This window comes from Myotis brandtii, unplaced genomic scaffold (assembly GCF_000412655.1).
Source record: "Myotis brandtii unplaced genomic scaffold, ASM41265v1 scaffold51, whole genome shotgun sequence".
Lineage (NCBI taxonomy): Eukaryota > Metazoa > Chordata > Mammalia > Chiroptera > Vespertilionidae > Myotis > Myotis brandtii.
The window spans coordinates 2,853,667-2,865,797 of NW_005369442.1; the positions used below are offsets into that span (position 1 = coordinate 2,853,667).

At 37.8% G+C, this 12,131-nt stretch overlaps 1 protein-coding gene across 6 annotated transcripts in view; it reads right to left on the reverse strand.

The window, feature by feature from the left end:
- Positions 1-210: 210 nt before the first annotated feature.
- The window catches only part of AASDH (aminoadipate-semialdehyde dehydrogenase), a 29,273-nt gene continuing 17,352 nt past the window's right edge, over positions 211-12,131 (reverse strand). For 3 of the 6 annotated variants that reach the window (XM_005877171.2, XM_014548484.1, XM_014548485.1), the window contains exons 11-15: positions 10,775-11,570; positions 6,247-6,410; positions 4,703-4,825; positions 4,089-4,220; positions 1,028-1,520 (exon numbers count right to left, since the gene is read on the reverse strand). In XM_005877171.2, coding sequence (XP_005877233.1) covers positions 1,134-1,520; positions 4,089-4,220; positions 4,703-4,825; positions 6,247-6,410; positions 10,775-11,570 — 1,602 coding nt within the window. In that variant the 3' untranslated portion in view covers positions 1,028-1,133. Of the gene's footprint in view, positions 678-1,027; positions 1,521-4,088; positions 4,221-4,702; positions 4,826-5,245; positions 5,612-6,246; positions 6,411-10,774; positions 11,571-12,131 lie in introns of those variants that run through there. The other 3 variants (XM_014548486.1, XM_014548488.1, XM_014548487.1) reach the window with 3 other exon arrangements.

A 12,131-nucleotide genomic window follows, 5' to 3' on the forward strand; every position in this document is an offset into this window, starting at 1 on the left:
TACCTTGGTTGCGGGCACATCCCCAGTGTGAGGTGTGCAGGAGGCAGCTGATTGATGTTTCTATCTCCCTCCCTTCCTCTCTGTAAAAAATCAATTAAAAAATACATTAAAAAAAAGAACCACACAGGCGCGCGCTCGCTCTCGCTCTCTCTCTCTCTCTCTCCCCCTCCCCCCAGAGCAGGTGCTCAAATCTTATCACATGTACTTTCCTAAGCTCCAAGGGCCCTTCTCTTGCCTCTGTAACTTGTTTCCTTAGCCCATTTCTTCTATGGCTCACTTTTACTACCTCTATAACTTTCTAAACAAACTTCCTCTTATAATTTTGAAAAAAAATGTGATACATATATACAATGGAAAACTACTCAGCCATAAAAAAGATGAAATACTGCCATTTGACCTAATGGGGGTGAATTTTGAGAGTATTATACTAAGTGAAATAAATCAGGTGGAAAAAGACAAGAACTGTATGATTTTACTTGTATGGGGGATATAAAACCAAAAGCAATAAATGAACAAATAAACTCACAGATACAGACAACAGAATGGTGGTTACCAAAGTGGAAGGGGGTGGGGGAAAGATGAGGAGGGTAAAGGGGGTCAAATATATGGTGACAGAAGGAGACGACTTCAGCTGGTGAGCACATAATAGAGTGTGCAGATGTCATAAAGTTGTACACCTGAAATTTATATAAGGTTATTAACCAATGCTATCCCAATAAATTTCATTTAAAAAATTTAATAAGGGACCTAATTTGATGAATAGCTCCTACCTTTAAAAATCTTTTGTTACAAATCTCAGTATAAATGAGTGAATGGTGTAGTACCTCACAGATTAAGTTTTTAAGCCACTAAGTATATTCTGATCTTGTTTTTCAGAGGTCTTCTATAAAAAAATAAAATATCTGTAGCCTAATTTAGAAAGTGCTACTAAATATATTGATGTTTTGTTTTATAACTCCTTTTACAAGTATTGTTGCTCCTACAGGAAATAAAATATGGCTGTTCTCCAATAAAGGGTAATAGACAAGTTTCTTAAACAAAATATAATCTTTATCATAAAATAAGACCATCCACATGCTTTATAATGATAAATATTGTCAAACATCTCAGATATCTTCTAATTAAGACTGTACTTATTTTTTATTGCTATCCAACAAATCTAGACAATAAACATAATTATTTCTACATCCAATAATAAGCATTGATTCCCAAACCACAGGAGAAGAGAATACCTCTCCAGGAAGTTCATACATACTTTGCAATTGTCCACTCTTAGATTCCAAGATCCACAGTTTCCCATCAGTAGATGCTGCTGCGAGCAACGTTTCATTGCTGTACTTGTTATGGAAAGCAAATGGTGTTGAATATACCCTTGAGGTAGTTTCAAATTTCCATTGGAGATGACCTTTCATAGTACAACAGTAGATAAAGCAATCATGGGAACCAAAAAATATTTCTTGCTCTGATGTGGAGGGACATGGGGATGAAAAGATGGGTTCACTGGTAGAGAACTGCCAAACCTGAAGGGTTATAATGGCAGAAATAATTAATTCATCTCATTTCAACAATTCTGTATATTAAAGCTTTATGAAATTCTCAAACTGTAAGAGATGTAGGCTATTGAATGATAACTACACACACAAAAAAATGGCTTTTTCTGAAAAGTGGAACTCTCAGATTTGACCTCTGTCCCAGTGGTAAAATCTAGCACAAAATATACAAAGTATCCTTATTACATGAGTCACTGCTATGCATAATATGAAATAAAATTAATTTGAACCCCATCCAAAAGTTATTACTAGTATGTTCTGAGACACTGAGTTCAAAAATAAAACTGCATTGAGTTTTCAATGTATCTTATCAAAAACTGTATCATATCATATTGTTAGTCTCCTAATGTAGGGAGAAGGAAGGAAGTGGACTGAAAGGAAGAGTTCATGTTCAATAATTAAAGCTTTAAACAAGAAGCTATGAGACGTGTCTGACCTGTGGATATCTACTATTTACTTATTTCAAAGCTACTAAAACCTGTTGGCCAATATTTTGAAGAAAAGGCATAAGTCTAAGATAGTGTTTACAAATTTACAGTAACAGCAGCATAATAATAAAAAAAAAAAGAGTGGACATATTCATGAAATCCTATATAATAAAAGCCCAGCAACCGAAACGGTGGAACAACCAGAACGACCAGAGACCAGAACTACTGGACCCTCGCCCAGCCAGCCCCACCCCCCAGTGGGGAACCCCACCCCGATCGGGGGCATGGCCGGCCTGCAAACCGCCTGCGGCCCCTTGTCCCAGCCAGCCCTGCCCCCAGTGGGGACCCCTACCCCGTTCCAGGCCCCCATCAGGGCAGGCCAGCCGGCCCCCACCCATGCACCAGGCCTCTATCCTATATAATAAAAGGGTAATATGAAAATTGACCCTAACAGCAGAACAAACATATGCAAATTGACCCTAACGGCAGAACGACTGCTGGACCAGTCACTATGAGGCGCACTGACCACCTCTTAGTTCCTTTCCCCGGCCAGCAGGCTCCGATCGCCTGATGGCAAATGGGGAGCCAGGGTTGGGTGGCGGGGGACGTGGGCGGCGCCAGACCAAGGCCCCCGCCCCGCCGGTTGCCCCATATACAGAGGGCAACCTGAGACAGGGCAGGGCCAGCAAGCGGGTGGGAACACCCAACCTTTCAGTCCCTTCCCCCAGCCGTCAGGCACCAATCACCCAATAGCGAACGGGGAACCAGGGGTGGGTGGCGGTAGGGGGGGCGGGGCCGGCTGCGGGCAGCCAGGGAAGATGGTCCTGATCACAGGCCAGGCCTAGGGACCATACCTGCACACGAATTTCATGCACCGGGCCTCTAGTATGATTTATAATCTCAGTTCTGTCCCTGACTTGGACAAAGTCACTTTAACCTTTCTAAGGTTCATCTAAACAAACGGGAATAATAGCATTTGCCTCTTCAAACTACTTTGTAAATAAAAACATTATGTAAACAAAAGACTTCAAAAAGTGACTGTCGCACAGAGCAAAACAATCTGCTAGGCAATGAGGGGTGAATGAAGAGCATACGGAGTCAACTCTAGCTATCAATGGGCTCACTCATGTTGGAGCTAGTGCACTCTCAAATCCACAAAGCAATCCCCCAAATCAAAACCACAGCTGCAGTTGTGCCAAAATGATAGTCACTTGCAGGTACTTAAAAGAGTGGAGATACTGTGCCCAACAAAAGATCTAATATAACCCAGAAGGAGCCTACCCTGCTAGTCATGAAGTTGAATATGCGACCCCCATATAAGGCAATGTGGATTATACAAGAGATTTTGGTTTTCATAGAGAAAGCAGGGACTTCTTTAAATTTTCGTAACCTCAAAAGAAGTTATAATAAAATTGGTTTCAGCCGAACCGGTTTGGCTCAGTGGATAGAGCGTCAGCCTGGGACTCAAGGGTCCCAGGTTCGATTCCGGTCAAGGGCATGTACCTGGGTTGCGGGCACGTCCCTACAGGGGGCTGTGCAGGAGGCAGCTGATCGATCTCTCTCATCGATGTTTCTGGCTCTCTGTCCCTCTCCCTTCTTCTCTGTGAAAATTCAATAAAATATATTTTTAAAAAAAAAATTGGTTTCAAGCTGTAAATTTTTAAAAACTGGGAGGAGGGGAATAGCACAAGTATAACAATGTTTAGATAGAATCTTTGAAATATATTGCACCAATTCACAAATTAAGAAATGTATGGCCTGGCCAGAGTGGCTCAGTTGGTTGAGTATCTTCCTGTGCACCAAAATGTTGCCAGTTAGATTCCCAGTCAGGGCACATACCTGGGTTTGATCCCAGTCTGGCACGTATGGTAAGGCAACCAATTGATGTTTCCCTCTCACATGGATCTCTCTCTGATTCTCTAAGCATGTCCTCAGGTGAGGATTCAAAAAAAAAAAAAAAAGAATAAAGAAAAGAAACCCATGGCCTGACAAAACAGAACTAGTTTTTTAACATGAATTGAATAATGACATTTAAAGTTTTACTTCAGTTCTCACCAACTACTACTATTCCTTTGAGAAAGATACATAAAATAGTACCAGAAAAATTTACCTGTTCTCCAAAGTGAGTAAAGCAAAGTAAATTCCCATCTACACAGCCAATACAAACATACTGCAGGCAACACCTTGGGGAAGAGAAGAGCGGTTTCCCACAGCAATGTTTCCAAACTCTATTTCCAGTGGCCTGTCATGGGCAAAAAGCAATTCATAGCATTTCAATCTTTCTAATCAATTAACTGTATAAAACAAACTTATAAATCTCTAGGAGGCAAAGCTATAAAACATCAGAAAATGCTATAATGACATGCTGACATAAACGAGGCTAGTACACATATACACAGCTATAAAATCAATCAGTACTATCTATGAGAGCTAAAAACTTGCACTAAAGCCAGGAAAGAAATAGCTAGCACATAGTATCTATCCTTAGACCATCCTAACTTCTAATGTAAGAAAATTCTATTTTAAAAAATAGATAAAAGACATGCACAGATCTTAGTTGATTTCTGTCAGCTTTCTAGACTTCATGTCAGTCATTCTTAATGAGTTCTGGTTTAGTGATATCTGGACTATGGCTAACCAAAACTACCTAATTTTCAGAATTCAAAATAAAGAATATTAAAGAAAAATAGGTAATAAAATCAATATAAATTATTTTATGCCTACAGGATTTACAGCCAGTAGAAGTCCTCCCAGTGTAGCAAAATACAAGTGATACGGAATCAAGTTCAAACAAGGTGAAGAAAAGATAGTTCCTCCACATTTTAACTTCCAAACACACTTCTTTTCCTGCAAATAAGAAAGCAAATTAATTGGTTTCTGCTGGTGGTTAACAAATTCACATATCCTATCTATTATATGCTATACCTATTTAACTAAGTTTTTATTATTATTTTTTTTTTAATCCTTGCCCGAGGATATTTTTTCCATTGATTTTTAGAGAGAGTGGAAGGGAGAGTGGGAGGCAGGGAGAAAGAAACATCGATGTGAGAGAGACACATCAACTGGTTGCCCATGGGCTGGAGATCGAACCTGAAACCCAGATATGTGCCCTTGACTGGGAATCAAACCTGCAACCCTTTGGTTGTGGGCCAAAGTTCTAACCACTTAGCACACCAACCAGGGCAAGTTTTTATTTTTAATATAAAAGTAATAAATAAAGAGTAAATACAAGTTTATAAGAAAAGACCCAGATAGAAAAATAGGGGACTATTGACATGCTTACTAGGGCAAATCAAGTTAGAATAAAGACCAAGACCACCAACTGTTAACAGTTTAGCATTTTCCCTTTGATTTTTTTGATACACACACACAAACACACACACACAGAGTTTAAGATCATTGAGATCATTCTGAATATACACTTGGTATCTAATTTTTTTCTCTTTAAATTTACTTTAATGCACAATATTCCATGTGAACATAAAATCGTTTATCTCACTACCTTACCATTGAAAAGTGTTTGGAATTTATTTCTTGTCATTATAAACAACTTGGAAATAGACATCATGATGCACATATTTCTCCATGTTTCTGATTATTTTGCCAGGATAGATTCCCAAAAGAAGAGTTTTACTGAATCAAAGGATATGAAATTGTTACCTATGGCCAAATTATTTTCCTCAGAGGCTTTCACTAGTCACAACTTCAGCATTAATGCTATCATTCTATTCTAATACCATTTATTTCTCTGTTTTTAATTTTCATTCCTTTGATCATTAAATGATTTAAATACATTTACTAGCCATTTCTTCTTTGGAGTCCCCTATTTTTCTATCTGGGTCTTTTCTTATAAACTTGTATTTACTCTTTATTTTCATTCATACTTATAAATATAAATCAGTTTTAACTGTCTCATTTGTTTCAATTCCATCCCCCCCCCAACTTACTACTTTTAAATTTTGTAATTCTAAATTTTTTAAAATTTTTATGTAATCAGGTCTTATTGACATTTTCCTTTGTAACTCTTTTCTATTGTCAAGATGATGATTCTAAGTTCTTTATATTTCAAAACTCTGAGTAGCAAATGCATTTGTGAAAATTTGGTAAGAGAGTTAAAAATGTTTTAAGGTATGACTGTTATTAACTCTTTATTCTTCCAAGACCACAATGCTAAACTTGGAAAATAGTTAACACCTGCTCCCTTAGTCAAAGAGAACCTGACAGTTTGACACTCTTCCTCAGATGAGACTGATGAGGCAAATCCTTACATAAATATCCAAAGCATATGCATGCTGGTCATGAGAGCCAAAGTAGAGGAATCCTGTGGTTGGATCCATGGTTGCCGAGCTTTTGATAGCATCCTCAGTAGTAAACATCCAGTGTTTTTCTCCATTATTACTTTTTAGAACATAAACTAACCCATTATAACAGCCTGTTGGGAAACAAAATGTAAAAGATGAGATTTAGACAACCCACTGGAAAATCATTCTTTAGCCTAAATCATAGCAATTTATATTCGATACTCTTCATGTGTACTTGGGCTCTATGTTCAGCTCAGATTTAAATTTCAGCAATGTAAGGCAGAAACCGAACAGTAATCACTTGTGTAAAATACCATTTAGTAGGTACACCTTTTAAAATATATATATATTTTTTATTTTAGAGAGAGAGGATAGGAGAGGGAGAGGGAGAGAAACATTGATTGTTTGCCTTTGTGACCTGACCTGGAACTGAACCCGCAACCCAGGTATGTGCTGTGACCAGAAATCGAACTGGCAACTTTTCAGTACATGTGATGACGCTCATGTGGCAGAGTGGCCCCTTATTATAAAGTGCTTCACCACTAATGAAACAATGAAGCATGTTGCAATGGAGAGAGGCTTGATGGACTGACTCAAATCCTGTCATGGGCATCCTTGAGCAAATTACCCAGTATCGCTGAGCCTCAGATTATTTTTCTGCTGAACGTGTACACATCTACTCCCAGGATTATTGTGACAATTAAGATAAAATAATGTGAATAAACACCCAGTGTAAAGAAGGTGTTCAAAAAATGTTAACATTAACAATAGCCAATGTTTACTGAGCTTTTTACCTTGTGAAGGGTGCTATTCTAAAAATTTTACATCTATTAACTCATGTAATCCTCACAGGGAAGCAAGGGCTATTGTATCTACATTTTATAGATGACAGAATTGAAGAACAGAAATTAAGTTACTAGGGCAGAACTACTCAGCTAATATATGGGAGAGATTTTTGAACCTAAGAAATCAAGCTCCTGAGCCTGTGCTCCTAACAGCAACACCAGACTGCTTTTCCCAAACTGCTGATATGGATGAGAATATAGGGCAGGTGTCCCTGACTTGGTGTAGCCAAAATAACCCAGGTGGAAGTGTGGGTAGTCAAAATCTACAAAGCAAAGATCACTCAAGTTTCCACTGGGCATTGGCCCATCACTCTTTGGTTCTGTAAACACTGCTGCTTACTTGAGGCCCAATTTCCAGAACACTTGCTGTGCTGGTTTTGTTGCTACTGTTTTTCTGGCAATTACTGCTTGCTCAAGAGAGTGGTCTGCTTAGTGATGGTGAAGAGAAATGTCCTATACATAGTAGGACACCCAAGGACCCAGCCAGGTAATAAAAATGTCTCAGGTTCAGTTCAATTCCAGAAGAAAATTTTGTGACCTTGGGTTAGGTGAAGATTTCTTAGATATGACATCAAAAGCATGAGCCATAAAAGGAAAAAATAATAAAGTGAACTTTATTAAAGTTAAGAATTTCTCTTCAAAAGACACTATGTTAAGAGAATGAAAAAGAAGCCACAGATTGGGAAAAAATATGCAAAACATCTGATAAATATATATCCAAAATACATAAAGAATTCTCAAAACCCACTAAGTAAACAAACATAATAACTTAAAAATGGGTAAAAGATCTGGACAGATACTTAATAAGATATATAGATGGCAAATAAGCTTCTACAAAGAGTCGCAAATGCAAATTTAAAGCACAATAACATACCACCCCATACATATCTGAATGACTAAAACTTTTAAAAACTTCATCAATGTGGACTACAGCTGCTGGAGCTTTCCAGGGGCCATGCCACTGCGCCCCTCTGGAGCCAGCGCCACCAAGCCCTTCCCCCAGCACTGGCATTGCTGCACAGGCACACCCTTGGAGCTGGTGTCCCCGGGACTGGCATCCCACATGACCCTGGACCCAACACAACAATGCACCTCACCGAGCCAGCGCCCTCTTACCGACACACAAGTTAAGATCGTTCCCTAAAGAAGGGAGTCCATAAAGTCTGGAAGACGTGGCTACTTCTTCAAGTGTGAAGACATAAATGCAAGACTACAAGGAACATGAAACATCAAGGAAACATGATACCACCAAAGGAACATAATAAATTTATAGTGATTGACACAAGGGAAGTGGAAATCTATGAAGTCTTGGACAAAGAATTCAAAGCAATTATTTTTAAAAATTCAGAGAGCTACAAAAAGAAAATACAGATAATTCAATGAAATTAGGAAAACGATACATGAACAATAAGCAAACAACCCAAATAAAAAATGGGCTAAGGACCTGAACAGACTTCACAAAAGAAGACATAGAAATGCCTAACAGGTATATGAAAAGGTGGCCACATCACTATCATCAGAGAAATGAAAATAAAACCACAATGAGGTATCGCCGCATACCTATCAGGATGGCTATTACGTTTTTTAAAAATCTTATTAAACTGACAATACCAAGTGCTGACAAGGATGTGGAGCAACTGGACTTCTCATACATTGATGGTAGGAAGGCAAAGTGGTTCAATCACTTTGGAAAATAATTTAGTCGTTTCTTATAAATTAAAACCTACATTTACCATACAATCTCCCCCTCCTAGGTACTGACCCGAGTGAAACAAAAACTTATATTCACACAAAATCTTGTTCACAAATGCTTCTTGTAATTATTCCTAATTACTAAAAACTGGAAATAACCCAAATGTGAATGGATAAACAAACTGTGGTACATCCATACAATAAAATAGTCAACAAACAGGAAACTACTTATACATACAACTAAAGGCCCGATGCACAAAATTTGTGCAAAGGGCTTGGCCCCCACAGCTGCAGTGGCTGCCTCTGCCTCATCCAGTCTAATTAACATATTACGCTTTTATTATTTTACATAATATGGATGAATCTCCAACACATTGTGCTCAGTAAGAGAAGTCAGACTCAAAAGTTACATATTGTAAGATTTCATTTATATGACTTTCTGGAAAAAGCAAAACCAGAGGGACAGAAAATAAATTAGTAATTACCTGGGGGTTAGGGGTAGCAGGAAAGAGGACTAACAAGTGACACAGAATTTTTTGGAGTAATGAACTCTTGATGGTGGTAATGATTACATGAAGGTATGCATTTGTCAAAACACAGAACTATATACTAAAAAGGATGAGTTTTACTGTATATAAATTATATATTAATTTAAAAATGTTTAAAATACTAAGTGACCACCATGTGCCATAAGCTTTGAGTCTAGACACTTGGGATGCAAACAGTAACTTCAATGAGCTGACTCACATGCATGGGGATTACTCATGATCATTCACATGTGTAACTCAACGTTTCCTGTAGCATAATTTTCAAAAAGTAGATGTTCAAAAGGGAAGGATGAAACGCAGATTCAAGTAGATCCCAGAGAGGAGAGCACAAGTAGGGGAGATATATTTCTAAGCACTTAGTCTGAAAAGTTTTGATGAACAGATTCCATAACTACATAAAGTGAAACCTAACATAGTTTGGGGAATAAAAAGGAGGCATTACACTTAGACCTTCATATTCCTAGTAGAGTAAAAGTCACCCATACTTTAATGAAACTGGGTAGCAGTAACACTTAATGAGCACTTAGTCTGTGCCTACCCATGTACTAAGAGATTCATAAGCAAGTATGTCATTTAATCTTATCAAAAGCTCCAAGATGATTGTGGTAGTTTTAAAATTTGTCCACAAATTATTCGATACTCTTCCTTTAAGAGCTTAATCTCCCACCCTCCCCCACACCCCTGAGGGTGGACCAGACTTAATGATGCACTTCTAACGAACAGAATAAAGCAAAAATGATGATATGCAACTTTGGAGACTAAGTCATAAAAACACTTCATTCCTCCTCATTCTCTCTTTTGGATCACTCACTCTGAGGGAAGTTAGCTGCCATGTTATGGGGTATCAAGCAGCCTATGGAAAGGACCATGTGTCAAGAAACTGAAAGCTTCCTGCCAAGATCCAACAAAGAACTAAAGCCTCCCGCCAGCAGCAATGTGAGTGAGCAGATTTTCCAGTCCAAGTCAAGCCTTCAGATGGCTGCAGCCATATGAGACCCTGAGCTGGAATTTCCAGCTAAGCTGCTCCTACATTCCTGACCCACAAAAACTGTGAGATTCAATAAATATTTGTTGCTCTAAACCATTAAGTTTTGAGATAACGTGTGACACAGCAACATGTTTTATTTATTACACCCATGAACTCAAGAGAAAACTGAAGTTCTAAGAGGTTCAGCAACTTGTCGAAGGTCACAGAGCTGGTAACAGCTTTACAGCTAGGTTCAAATCCAGGGACTCTGATCCCATGGCCCACACTGTGAGAATCAGCACATGGTGAACTATTCTTCTTTGACAACAACTAAATCCACCATATACAAGTTTTTTTATCATTTGTTAGTCCTAACTAGTATTATCATAAGGTAATTAAATTTAACTCTATAAACCTCAAATTCAGAAACTTGCCCAACTTACCTACTACAATAAAGTTTCCGCACTTAGATACACATGCTGAGGATTCAATTCGATCTCCCAAAAGCTGTTCCCATTTCACCTTCCCAGAGTAAAGGTCAACTGCCATCATTCTATGAGAATGGGAGCCAATGTACACAGTTGCAGATGACTTATCAACAGCTGGCATTACGACGAGAGGCGAAGCATCTACACATTTGCCTGTGTCTGCCCTCCACCTGACTCGTAATTCCATTGTCTCAGCCCTTATCACAGATGTTCCATCTTCATAAACTTTTTCAACACATGTTGAATCTTTTGACTGCCCAAGAAGAGCTGGAGGATTTAAGCTTTTCACTTTTTTAATAGCAGTCTGTGAAATTAAATCAGAAGAATAGGCGGAAGGGCAATGTTTTAACTTAGTTAAAAACTTAGTAGCATTCACAGACAAAATCTGACTCCCTCTGCTCAGTGCAATAAAAGCATTTATCCCATTGTCTAAATTTAAAGGCATGTCTGATTTCTGATGTAAAGATTTTCCACTGGTTTCCTCTTGATTAACGTTGCTGAATTTTCTTTTAGTGGCATAATTCTCACGAAATGTCAGGTCTTCATCTGGAAACACTGTTTGAAGGATGTGATTGTAAATCTCTAAAATGGAATTGCTAAGGATAATTTCCAGAAGCCCAGGTACTGATGTGCCAACAAGTTTTTCAATCTCATTGAGGAGCCGTATAGACTTCAAGGAATCTCCACCACTATTTAAGAAGAGTGACTCATCAGGAACCTTCAAAGAATCTTCTGGGAGACTCAGAATAGACTACAAATGGAAGAAGGGAGAAATATGGTGAAATAAGGGACCAGACCAAAAAAATTCAACATTCACAGGTATATATAGAAATGGTATCTACATTAATGAAATGAACATAAGACACACAAAATATTTTAATAATTAAAATAAAATTTAAAATTATTTTCTTTATAGTAAAGGAGACCATCTTTATGCTACCAATTTTGTCACAAACTCACTCTAAAACTTCAAATTACACTTCCCTTTGAGCAGTTTTCCTAACCATAAAATAGGGAACAGAATTATAAAAACATCTGATTCACTAATTATAAAGTTACTAATATCTGCTATTTCTATGAGAATAATGTTTATCTTCATTTGCTTCATATAAATCAAAATTTAAAAATAAAGTGGATTAAGACTCTTATTTAGATATCCCTTATTTTCAGACAACACCATACCTATAATTACACCCTCTTTTCAGAACCCCTTAAAAAACTCCACATTTTATCTAAGAAAAATTGTATTGGGTTATTATGGTTGTAATAAAAAATACATATATATTTCAAAAATTATCATAAATATGAACAT